The sequence below is a fragment of the Strongylocentrotus purpuratus genome, unplaced genomic scaffold (genome assembly GCF_000002235.5).
Source record: "Strongylocentrotus purpuratus isolate Spur 01 unplaced genomic scaffold, Spur_5.0 spur5_scaffold_10, whole genome shotgun sequence".
In the NCBI taxonomy this organism is placed as follows: Eukaryota; Metazoa; Echinodermata; class Echinoidea; order Camarodonta; family Strongylocentrotidae; genus Strongylocentrotus; species Strongylocentrotus purpuratus.
Genome location: NW_022145595.1, coordinates 27,981,641 through 27,994,763, shown reverse-complemented (window position 1 = coordinate 27,994,763; position 13,123 = coordinate 27,981,641). Strand labels below are relative to the sequence as shown.

Here is a 13,123-nt window from a genome sequence, read left to right as displayed (position 1 = left end):
TCCATGGGATTGCTTAACACGATTCTGTATGATTCATTTTTGTCACAACGCAATAGAAGATTTTGTTCGTAAAGACATTGTGTAGCAGAAGTTCTCGAGAATCAGTAGAAAGTAAATATTCAAAATAGGCCCAAAAATGTTTTAAAGAGGGAAAGAAAGATTGAATGAAATAAAGAAAGGAAAAGAAAAGCGAAATAAACGAAATCATTGCTTTGAGTTGTACTCTGCATGTCTGTGAATACCATTGTCCCTCGAGGTCTATTTGAACAAGTAAAATCTAGACGTGATAACCTTTCACCAAAAAGTAATTCTGGTTCACCATTTTGGCTAATCCCCAAAGGCATGCAGAAGAAAGGACGAAGGAGTAAGACGATATACAACGGTAAATGGCACATGACAATGGCCTCTTTATCGAGATTAATTTAAAGGTTTTCGGAAACTTACAGAGAAAAACGAAGGGGGGAAGCAATCACAGAATGAGCTTGTGATAAAGAATGAAATAAATAACATTTCACATTTGCATGTGATTTGTCAAAAACATGTGGTTGTGGTAGCTTGTAACAGCCTGTTCGTGGGGGGGGGGGGGGGCTTCTGGTTTTAGATGGGTGATATGCGAGGGGGCAAAGCGACCGTGTACAGATGAGTATATTTTACAAGTTACTATCATCGGAGATGGATGTATTGTTTCATCCTCCTCTTGCCCCTATCTCTCTCCCTCTCTCTCTTTCTCTCTCTCTTTGTCTTCTCTCTCTGCGCACACAACCCACATTCCCACACAAGCATGGTGCCGATATTATATCTAGAGAGAGAGAGAAAAAATTGTTACTCACTCACTACCATCTTCAACATCATCATAAGAATATCATCGTGATTACGATGATGAACTTCAGGATCATCACCATCATACGACGGCATCATCGTAGTTGGTCTTCATCATTACCACCACCACCACCACCACCACCACCACCACCACCACCACCACCACCGCCGCCAGCATCAATAGTAGCCATCACATTAAAACTATTTAACAAAGAATGACCATCGTCGACACGTTAGATTAGAAATCGATGATGGATCGTAATTTTTTAAATGGTTAATAAGATAAAAAAAAAAAAAGTTTTGCGACTTCTGAGAGAGTTGGAGCATCACAACCATGGTTTCAATATTTTTTTAAAAATCCTATTGTTGTAGCAATATTCTTTACTTACCTATACATATTCCAATCAATGTGGATCCATTGAAGTTAAATCCATACATCTTGAAGAAATGGAAAGTATTCTCCAGGTATAGAACATGAATTCACCCGATGAGCGAGTACCCCTTTATGAAGGCTCTCTCTTCCTACAATTTCGGGCAAACACGAGATAAAAACCGTCGATTCGATTCTTCAAAAAAATACGATCACGAAAACATCAAATCTAGAATGTTTCTGCAGATAAGAAATAAGTTTCTAACCACGACTGTCAAATTCTTTCCCCTCTTCAAATCATCTCAGCAGATTTGAACGGGAGGTAGTGGGAGATAACGGCCTTTTGGCGCGAAATGTTTGTCGAAGTGTTCGTTTGATATTGAACTGATAATACTAACACGCACTCTCTTTCTTCCTGATCAAGTAATGTTCACAGGCTGACATTTTGATCTTATCGTTCGACCCTCGACGATCTTTTTTCTCCAAAGAAAATATCAGGCTTGCTAGACAGTAGACGCTAACAATATTTAATCTAATAGAGGGAAAATTGATACAAAATTTCCAGTAGAATAATATTGTATGCGATGCTTGATCAATAATACAGAACGTGGAATAGCAAATCGACGACGCTCAGATTTTTCACTTAATCCTCAATAAATATATGTTGTCAAACTGTTACGAAGTTCCGTAATGAACTTAATCGCGGAGGAGAAGTTCCTTTCTTTAACCATCATAGGTTTACCAATCGGAGAATGTGGTGATGACGAACTCGTGTAAAATAAATCTCTAGAAATATAGACTGAGTCCAAGTTAATCGCTTGCACACAACAGAGCAGACGTCTGCATGGTATATAATGGAAGTTGTGCCTGCGATCTTACGATTAAATGACGGGGTCAATTTGGATCCCGTCCTGATAGCTCCAAATTTCCTTGATTTGTCTTCGCCCCTTGCAAGAGTGTGACTGTGACATGAATGCCCGGGCCTCCGCTCCCAATCATGCAGGCAACCATAGACGATCACATCTCATATTTATGTACGATATGATATCGCGATCAATCAAACGAGATATTTTCCCGCGTCTGGTGAGTGAAAGAAACAACCACTCAACAACAACGCATTGAAAAAGAAAAGAATTTTAAAATCTTGACTATTGAATGCGCAAGATGAAATTCCAAGTCGTCTGTATTTAATAGTTGTTTACCCCTCTCACAAATCAGGAGTATGGCCGGTGAAAAACTATTAAAAAAACAGGCCAATATTTCTCCTCAAGGCTTTCCTAAATCTGACAACTCCAGCCGGTCAATGAAAATAATTGAAGCGTCTTTATCCTCTGAAATTTCAAAACTGAAATCCTTGACCAATGAATGAACGAAATGATTTCCAAATCTGGCTCCGGCTCAAGTCGTCTGTCTCTAATTTCAGACCAAAACGACAGGTCATTTTTGGACGCTTTAAGACTTCCACATCCAGTCTCAGATTGCAATGAACTTGTCACTGAGTTTCAAGCAGACGATGACAGAAGGCCACATACTGGGCTGGCTCTCTTTTTTCCCTCCTTGGAATGACTGAGAGGAAGTCAAAATCTAGCGTACTTTGAAAGGAAGACACGCCACCGGATTCCGGTTCGCAAGCATCCACAGCTCCGGCTGATGGACTGCTGGCCAGCAACCAGACACGGGCGGGTTGGTCTTCTAGAGATTATGAGGGCAGCAGACAAGTATTTACAGCACGAAACTGAAAATAAGGTTCTGTGATTTTTAGGTGTCCAGATTAATATCGATATTCTGTTTTTAAAATAAAATTCTCTTTGAAATTATCCAGAGCATTTATAAGTGCACAAAGAATTGTTTTAACACCAACGCAGAAATGACTGCATCGAAATTGGGGGTGAGGGGAAAGGGGGGGGGGGGGGTTGTGATAGAATTTCAATAGTGTAAAAAGATTTAAGCTAATACAGCTACCCCGGTATCATCATCGTTATCACCATCATCAACATCATCATCATCATCATCATTGCTATGTCATCGTCATTTTCATTAACATCACCATCATCGTCATTAAAGGCGTTTAAAAGAATTGATCGCTTTCTGTCTTCCTTTACGGCTTCTCATATTCTTTTCATCCATTTTTTCCCTAAAAACTTTTAGTCATTCACCCAAACATTTAAATGTTCTTAATTATCTTCATAAAAAATCCACAAACCATGACAATTCAATCAATACAAAAATTAATTCAAGTTCATTTCAGTGTTCAAACCGATCTAAGTATCGAAATCCACCTATTTGATTTGCCATAATTATGTGTCTTGACGAAAGTAATGTTAGCATAAATCTTGATACATGTAAAATTATTTTGGTTAGGGGCTCACCGACATTTTTGAAGACCGCATGCTCGGATACGAAGCAACCACTGGTTGTCTGTGGGAATATTTTTCAGAGTCTTTTGGGAAAAGTGGTGAGATTTAAATGATAATCGTGGCAACAAAGTAATATTTAAAACCTGTTTACGAACAAGGAATGGAAATTGGGAAATCATTATGAAACGCCATAATGTCATAAACAAACACTTCCCCTACAGACAATGTCTTTTGAGAGAAAATGAAGCAGATAAGATTCGGACAACATCATAACGAGACCCGGGAAATGATGAGACAAGGATGTCGGTAATAACCGAGATAACTTGAGGATGTCGTGTAATATCATCCAGGTATATCATGGTATGGGAAAGAATGATTAATTATTCGCAGATCGAGGTAGCGAAACAACCACCCCTAGCCCATTAACAAACAAAAAATACCTCCAAACGGCAAGGGCTGAAATATTATTATCTGTGAGAAAACTCACGTAGCCCCTCTTTTTCAGAGCTTTAGGTTCTATTGAAGGAAATGCCCAATATAATGATCCCCAGGACAATTTTTCATGTCGGGATTTCCTTCTATTATGTCTAGTGCTTCTACCCCCCCCCCACACACACACACGCACACACGCATATGCACACACACAACAAGGATAGATGGAGTAGAGATGTAGGTATACTATGTGAGGTATGTATAGGTGCAGAAAAGAATATGGAGGAGAAAGTACATGTGGATCAGAAAGAGAGAGGAAAGGAAAGAAAAGGTATATCAGAGTGATGGGGGAAGAGAGAATACTAGTCGGAGAGGTACAAAGGGAGAAAGAGAGATGGAAGAAAAGTACATGTAGATTGAAGGCAGCATCTTAAAGGAGAAATCCACCCTGATATTATGCTGTTATTTATAGAAGCAGACCACGAGAGAAGACAGGTTTTCTTTTTTTTTTATATTCTTTATTGATTACATTCAATGCACAAATCATACATAAACAATTTATTTTTAATACATAAGCATGAATCGGTTAGAACAGAAATAAAAATAATTCTTATAACCTTTATAAACAACCCACCTTGGATATATACACTGAGAACCAGTTGGGAAGGAAACAAATCTTTGAATAGAATCTATCATAATTTCAACACCCCCATTGAGATGCGGTTATCACTACACCCCCCCCCCTTTGAAAAAGAGAAGAAAAGAATAACAGATTTAGTTTTAAAAAGGGGAGAAGCAAAAATAAATCATTAGACCGTGCAATCTCTGATCCCATGATGATATATTCTAACATTGTGTTTAAAAGCTCCATTTCACCCATGATAATTGACTTGTTTTCTTTAACAAAAACATATAAAGTAACAAAAAATTCCCATCGAGATGCAGATATCACCCCCCCCCCCTATTAAAAAAATAACACAAGATTTATTTTTTTTAAAGGAGGGGGGAGGATTGTTCCCGAAGCTAGACCGTTTATTCATGGAATTTCTTCGATGTCTTCTTCTTACAAACATAATCTGGGTGTCATCTTTTAAAGATGGGGAAATATTAAAATGATGTTTTCTCCAATTACATCCTGGTTTTGCCAGAGGTATATGTTAATTGTTAAATATTCTCATTTCTACAATTTATCATATGATAAACATAATCCTATCTTACCCTAGTCTCTTTCTATACCGTTATAACATGCAGATAAAGATATTCCAAATTCCACGTCACAAGTCGATAGTCTGTATAGATTTAATTGAATTGAATCGAATTTAACTAAACTGAATTAAATTGAATTTAAGCGGTAATTATTAAGAAGACAACTGCCGCATTTACGTGAAATATATTCAAAGTGAAGTTACTAATTATAACAGAACTGCAGTACTAGTAAACTTTAACATAATGTATCAATATATTTCTACGTTACTTAGGACGTTTTTTTTAAACTTTTTTTAGTCAAGGAAACAAAACTTCCGATGGTTGAAATAGGCCTCATTTTTGTTAATACATTGTTCTTCTTCACATCATATCGAACTAATCTGTCATGTTATCAGTTTCTAGAGCATTCAATTTAATTGCTTTCCAGACAGGGTGCAAAATGAACAAAAAGGATTTTTTTTTTTTTTTTTTTTTTTTTTTTTAATGGAATGCAGCAATATTTACATCATGGTCCTGTAAGACCAAATTTGACTTGATGCATTAGTCAAGTTTAATGTAGCATAACTCCGAAGAGTAAAATAATATCATAAAATGAAACCAAAGCAGTCATACATATAATTTGACAGGATAATCAATGAAAGCTGGAAAGCTTTTTTTTATAATGAGGGTCTATTTCCAAAGTCAGTATTCATCTAAAGGTAAAAAGCAATTACATTAAAAATCAAGAAATATAATCACAAATAAAATAAATGTTTAAATACTTTAAGAATAACAACATAAGGTAAATATCATTTTTAAGAAGCTAATCAATATTTTATTGAAAAATACTTGCTCTGAGCTACGATATTAAGTCAGTATGTGCTTTTTCAAATACACAACAAATGATTTATCAATCAAAGAATATAGCAACGAATACTGACATACTAAAGAGATTCACCTTGCACTCATTAGAATAAATCGCAAAAACGATAAGTCAAGTCAAAATTAACTTTCGACCGTGTGTCTGTAACTCTGTATTCGATATTAATCTATAATAATAATAGTTCGTTCTTTTATAGCGCATTTCAGGACCGAAGGCCCTCTCAAAGCGCTTTACAATATACAATGTACGTTCACATTACTCGTAGCATTCATAAAAAAGAAATGAGTTTTCAGCGCTCTCTTAAAAGCTTCAACATCAGTCATGGAGCGTAGCGACACTGGGAGAGCGTTCCAAAGTTTTGGTCCACCACATGCAAATACCCTGTCACCATAGGTTTTTGTGGCTCCACGATTGAGGGTGAGAAGGTGTTGGGAAGATGACCGCAAACGCCTTGGTGGGATGTACGGTGTGAGCAAATCTGAGATGTACTCTGGACACATGCCATGGAGAGCTTTGAAGACGATTGGAATGACCTTGTAGCGGATCTGTAACTAAACTGGCAACCAGTGTAGATCTCTCAAGATAGGTGTTATGTGTTGAGACCTCTTCACTCTCGACACTAAACGAGCTGCAGAGTTCTGAGTCATCATCATCATCATCATCATGATACGAGGAGAGGTAGATCCTGTAATCCTCGGTCACTTCTTCAGGGTTGGTTATGTTCTAGAGGTTAACTCATTGCACATGCGCAGGTTTAGGACGGTTTTGATCATATCATTAACTTAATTCAAATCGCTCAGACCACCAGTGCTTATCCAGTCTCATCTTGAAGATATCAATGGAGTTTGAGTCAATTATTTCTTGAGGGAGACTATTCCAGTCGGACACCACTCTGTTGCTGAAAAAGCATTTCCTTATGTTTAGACGAGACCTTTCCTTGAAAATCTTTAGAGAGTGTCCTCGGGTTTGAGTATTCAGTGATAAGGTGAAGAAGTGACTTGGGTCCAGCTTTACTAAGCCCTTTAGTATTTTGAAAACTGTAATGGCATCGCCTCTCCGTCTCCTATAGTACAAGGAGTGTAGGTCTAAAATCTTTAGCCTGTCTGTGTAGGGAAGTTCTCTCGTCTCTGGCATCATCTTTGTTGCTCTCCTCTGGACCCTTTCAACTTTGTAGCCATCTTCCTTCCAGCGTGAGTGCCATAGGATGTTACCATATTCCAAGTGTGGTCTTACTAATGTCTTGAATAGGAGGGGTAGAGTCTTAGTGTCCAGCCTGGTGAAGGTACGTCGTATTATTCCGAGGAGTTGGTATGCTTTGTTTACTGCCATAGATACATGTTCATGGAACTTAAGTTCGACATCTACTTGTACACCCAGGTCTTTTTCAAGAGTGGATATCTTGACTTCTTCTCCTTTCATGTGGTAATTGTCCTTTCTGTTGTTTCTACCCAGGTGAATAACTGCACACTTGCTTTGGTTGAAGGGTAGTTGCCACTTCTCAGCCCACAAGGTGAGATTTGTCAGGTCCGTCTGTAGTGATGAGGAGTCTACCTGATTTCCTACTTCTCTGTATAATTTGGTGTCATCAGCAAAGAGTAGAATCTTGGAGGTAACTTCGTTGGGCAAGTCATTTATGAAGATGACAAACAGAATAGGCCCAAGAATGCTCCCTTGCGGAATTCCGCTCTTCACCGCAGTCCATGTAGATGTCACTCCATTCATAGCTACTCTCTGCTTTCTACCTTTGAGGAAGGCTTCAATCCAGGAAAGTAGTGGATTCACAATTCCATGAGCTTCCAGCTTAAGAAGTAGTCTTTCATGCGGAACTGCATCAAACGCCTTTCTGAAATCAAGATATAAAATGTCGATAGGCCGATTGTCGTCAAGTATCTTAGACCAATCCTCCATTGCCCACAGAAGTTGTGTCATACATGATCTCCCATTCACAAAGCCGTGCTGACATTCCGAGAGGAGTTCGTTTATATCAAAGTATTTCATCAAGGCATCTCTAATAATACTTTCGAGCATTTTTCCAATGACTGATGTTAGAGTAACTGGTCTGTAGTTCTCTACTGCCTTCCTGCTTCCTTTCTTATAGATTGGAGTAACGTTTCCTTGCTTCCAGTCTTCCGGAAGTGATTTCTCCTCCAGTGACCTGTTGAATCCTCTGCAACTTTACCTAGTTCTCTCTCTGGAGCTCCCAGAAGAAGGCAGTTGCAGCTTTCAAGCAAAGATGTTACAAAGGCGTGGACCAATATCTCAGTTGTCCTGCTATTGAGATAATGGCGGACACGACCTATTCTTTTGAGGGCCAAAGATGCTTTCTTGCAAGTATTGTTGACATGCTGCTGCATAGTCAAGGGACAGTCAAGGATTACACCAAGATGACGTAGAGATATGATTTGCAGTACCAATTATCATAGTGAAAAAAAATATTCTATGCAAGAAGCATATTTTCATAATATTTACATACAATTTCGAGAGAGGAACTATTTTGGATAATGACAACTTTATACAAGTGATAATAATCTTTCGAGAGAATAGGCATCTTCTCATGCATTTTGTTATCGCATAATAAACAATATATGCCCTATTACTGACCCATATTAGAGGAGGGCTACAAATTAACGGTAATATAGAGTGTGAGATGGATTACAGTGATACTTTGATGAAATACAACTTCTTGTAACAAGCAAACGCGAGCATGTCTGGAGAGAGGGAAGCCAAGTAACACCAACTATTTTTAAGCGTCAGATTAATTACATTGAACTCAACTCTCTCCTTCAGGTTCAGACCATCAAGGTCATAGAGCCTGATCACCACGATACCATTCTCTTTATCAACACTCGCTACATACACCTTGTCCTGCTCATCAACGGCAGCATACAGGTAGACACCGTTTGGAGCTTGTAGAGACTTACCAGCATTCCCGTCCCTGTCATAGACCGTCACCACGCTTGGATTGGTGCAACATGAACTCGTGACGATCAAACCCGACATGGTAGCAGATACCTGCCTTGTCTGGTTGTGTTTTGTTGGAACCGTGTGTTTGAGAGCAGATCCAGTCGGGTCATATATAGAGACTTGCTTCTCATTGTTAACGATAAGGATTTCATCTGATGGACTTCTGTTTAGTTTGAGAGTAGAGTCACTTTTATGCACGTGGATGGTTGATTTACTTGATCCATTGGGAGAACAAATGTGTGCTTCTTTTGTACCCGTCGATATGCACAACGACCTGTCTTGTTGAAACACAAGATCACGACACTCCATGTTACTTGGTATGTTTGCATACTGGTGCTTTTTACCAGCCGAATCAATGATATCTATACCATGTTCAACCAAATATCCGATAGCCACACTATCATCACAGTACTGGGTCATTCCATACATCCATCCCCGTATGTCTACACACTTAATAACTTGCAACTTGGGATCTGATTCTGAGATGCTACCGAGTTCAATACGACTATTATCTGCAGGCTTGAACCTCTTCAATTGTGCTTTCTTCGTAATGGCTGCCGCAGAAGTGTGATCAGTAGCCTCCTTCAGCATGGCATCCAGCTCCTCACAGAGCAAGGTATGAGCAGACAGACTGTCTGTCTCAAGACGACCCAGTCTGTCATTAGATACCAGTGTTATTGAACTACAAATACTCTTAATCCTCTGTCGATTCTTAGATTTTAAGACGTTGAGGTCGTCATGGAAACTCCGCTTTACTGCATTGATTTGCTCGATGAGAATTTGATGATTTTCTTCAAGCTCTTTGGCCTTGATGCTGTAGGCTTGACTGACATCGTCCAGTAGTTTCTGCACGGCAGTATATACTTCATGGCGTTGTACTTCCACATTCTGAATGTTCTTCTCCAGTTCTGATTTCTTAGCGGTACAACGCTGGACAAGGTCGTTCACCTAAACAAAACGAATAGTATAGAAGTGACAAGAACATTTTTTAAGAATGAGATGTATGCAAATTAAATAGAGCTGGTTTATAAAACACCAAAATTTGGACGCACCTGATGTTTTTACAAAAGTAAGAAACTCGACCCCCTACCATTATGAGGACCGAGGAATTGAATACATCGTCTTCTACGTCCTTAAAGGGCAATCCCTTAAAGTCCGATTAATCCATGTTGCATATTAATTTTTTGTACATCAATGGACCAAAGTTGTGTCTTGTAAAAGAAACAAAATGAAGCCGCCAATTTGATAGAAAGAATCCTGTGCTTTGACGCTTTAAAGTGTGCGTTTATGAAATCAACGTGCGTGGGAAGCTAGGAACGAAACGACCGCGAGAGATGGTTACACCAGGGATATGAGAGTTTATCTCCCTGGTTACACTGTGAAATTATTGAAATCATAAGTTTTTGTCTGGCAATCGAGACGGGAAACATGAATTTCCCCCAATTTGTTGTTTGTAAAGAGATTTGGCCTTGTTAGGTCAAATAACAATAGTAAATAGTAATGCCCTGCCTCCTTCATTTTTTAAAAGTCTGGACGAGAAACACAATATTTTTGTTATTTGGCCTTAGGGGGAGGAGGCCGAAACGATTTCGCCCCCCCCCCCCCCCCGAAATAGGGAAACATCTGTCGTATACCACGTAATGCTTATGGTAGCCAAATGAAAGCGCTTTTTGTCAGCTGAACACACTAACCTTAACCCGTAGCTCCTGCTCAAAGTCGGCCTGATTCTTGATTTTGTGATTTTGATGACCAACTATCACGCACTTGTGACAGACGTGGACCTTACAATCATCACAAAACATATCTTTGTTCTCTTGTTTGTGGATGCAGCACTTCTCGGATAGTTGACCAATGCTAACCTTCCCGTTGATGATATCCTGTATGGATACAATCTCGTGACCTTCAAAGAAGACTGTAAGACGTTGATGACAATCCAGGCACCCATCACACATGTAGTTATTACATGTTCTGCAGAATGAGACGGCATCTTGCTGAAACTTGCAAGCAGTGCATTTTGGACGCATCTCAAGGACAGCGTTCATCCCTCCACATTTGGCGTGGTAATCGTCTACCAGTCCATTGACAGTCACACTGGTGAGGAAATCATCGACACGGTTCACAGACAACTTGGTGATCTTCCTGCAGAGCGGACAGATCATGTGATCGAGATCCTGGTGGGAAAGGTCATAGTTCTTGAGGCATTTCCGACAGAAGGTGTGTCCGCATGAAGTCAGGATGGTTGCTTCGTCGAAGATATCAAGACATAGTGGACACGTCAGGTTCTCTGAAGAGCTTGAAGCTTTCTCTTCCTTGGTCTTCTCAGCCATGGTGCAAATATCGGATTTCTGGCTTATTACAAACACAAGCTCATTCTTCGCCTATATCCATTTGATGTGCAATAAAACTTAAAAGTTTGATCAGCTGATGTGTATACTAGAAGTCAACCGTCAGTTCATGCCAGCACAAATTATAATGCAGTGACGTCGTAGAATTTACCAATATCCTGAGTCTACGTAACAAGTGTGTCCTTCCCGGGGTCCTTACTGCATGCAGTTCTATACCAATTTATCACGTTTTGATTACATTGTGTGTCGAAAGAAATGGAAATAATTTTGATCAAAAGTACCGAGTCTCTATTCAAGTACGTGTATACATCAATACAAATGTGATTACAATGCTAAACCCACTCTTGAGTAGATCGTATATGAATATAAAGCAGCTTGTGCATCTAAGTGGGTTTTCCCCACAGAAATAATAAGCACCTTTGAACTTTATGGCGGTGTTCAATATTTGTATCTATAGAGGGCGACCAATTTATGCTTTCAATATAGTCCCTTTATGACACTAGCTTTAAGCTGGATAAAATATAATGTTGGAGATCCACTCTAGTACACGTAGGCAGAAAACCTTATGTATTCTTTCATCAATATTCATCAATATTTAAAAATTAAAACATGTACGTGGATGTGTGTGTGTGTGTGTGTGTGTGAGAGAGAGAGAGAGAGAGAGAGGAAGAGAGAAATAAATTAATAAAGATAGAAGCATAATTATCCGACAGAATGATGATGAGAGAAAATCGTAAGGTGATTTCATCATGGACCCATGTTGAAGCTAGGTTCATCCAAACTTATTTCTGGTGCAATACGGGCTATAGTGACATGTTTAATTTGATATAATTTTTCTCATTATAACTATAAGCTCTTGAAACAGACAAGATTCACATTATAATGGTCATAAGCCTAAATCATGAGATTTTTTTTTTATATAAGAGAGGAAGTGGTGAAATATTTTTGTCATTCAAATTATACATTGTTAGGAAGGTTGTAGCAATCTATACGCAATAATTTTGTATAGTGACGGAGAAAGATATCTAGAAGAAGAGAAGTGGAAGGAGATAAATGAAGAATAGTGGAGAAAGAAGGGATGAAATATAAGTTTAGTCCAGATCCTTTACCCTTCCAAACATAGGAATGGAGAACTAACAATTGCTCTATTATCCAGGATTCTGTACAACAGAAAACTCCAATTATGTATTCTTTTATCAATGTTTGTCTTCAAACACATTTCTTTTTGGAAAATCTTTGTAGAAGTGTGTCTTAAAATAGACATCCTCTTTCACATTATGATACGATTTAAATGAAATTTTGCCATCAAATCTTTGGCGAATTTGGGGCTCTTTAAATGGGTTTTAAGTCTTATTTTTTCACCACGTTATAATTTTTTTTCTTCGGGTCTTCAAAAGTCTGATCAGATAATCCATTATGTGGTTTCATGATTAATTTTTCATCATCAGAGTCCAAACACTCTTCCTTATTGCTCTAAAAAGGAGAAACTACTAGCAGACAACATCTATACTGAGTGCCAGAAAACCGTTAATTCATATATTTTTCTACGTTAATTCAAAGTTAACGCCTTTCTGACTCTTAAATTACTGTGGGTCTCCCCTCAATTAATTGCTGGCGATTCTTATTTCACGATTCGTTGATGGAGAGGGAGGAGGGGAATGAATTAGTGAAATGTACTTATAACTTATAAATAGATCGAGATTTGAAACGGTTGATATCGAGAGTCAATATCAACACTATAATATTTCCTGACATGAATTTTGAACCA

At 38.5% G+C, this 13,123-nt stretch overlaps 2 protein-coding genes across 2 annotated transcripts in view; both read right to left on the bottom strand.

The window, feature by feature from the left end:
• The window catches only part of LOC100888447, a 92,599-nt gene extending 84,525 nt beyond the window's left edge, over window positions 1-8,074 (bottom strand). The window contains exons 1-2 of the mRNA XM_030979221.1: window positions 7,045-8,074; window positions 2,783-2,881 (exon numbers count right to left, since the gene is read on the bottom strand). Of these exons, the coding sequence (XP_030835081.1) occupies window positions 2,783-2,881; window positions 7,045-8,074 (1,129 nt within the window). The remainder of the gene's footprint in view (window positions 1-2,782; window positions 2,882-7,044) is intronic.
• Window positions 8,075-8,211: 137 nt separating this feature from the next.
• LOC105439841 (E3 ubiquitin-protein ligase TRIM71-like) lies at window positions 8,212-11,799 on the bottom strand. Its single transcript, XM_030979970.1, has 2 exons — window positions 10,702-11,799; window positions 8,212-9,958 (listed from the first exon to the last, which is right to left on the bottom strand). The coding sequence occupies exons 1-2, from the start codon at window positions 11,335-11,337 to the stop codon at window positions 8,699-8,701; spliced, it is 1,896 nt and encodes a 631-aa protein (XP_030835830.1). The 5' UTR covers window positions 11,338-11,799; the 3' UTR covers window positions 8,212-8,698.
• Window positions 11,800-13,123: the final 1,324 nt, after the last annotated feature.

Coding starts and splice junctions, on each gene's coding strand:
- LOC105439841 (XM_030979970.1), bottom strand. CDS start 11,337: ATGGCTGAGAAGACCAAGGAAGAGAAAGCTTCAAGCTCTTCAGAGAAC. Junction 9,959..10,701: donor AGCAGGAGCTACGGGTTAAG/GTTAGTGTGTTC, acceptor CGTTTTGTTTAG/GTGAACGACCTTGTCCAGCG.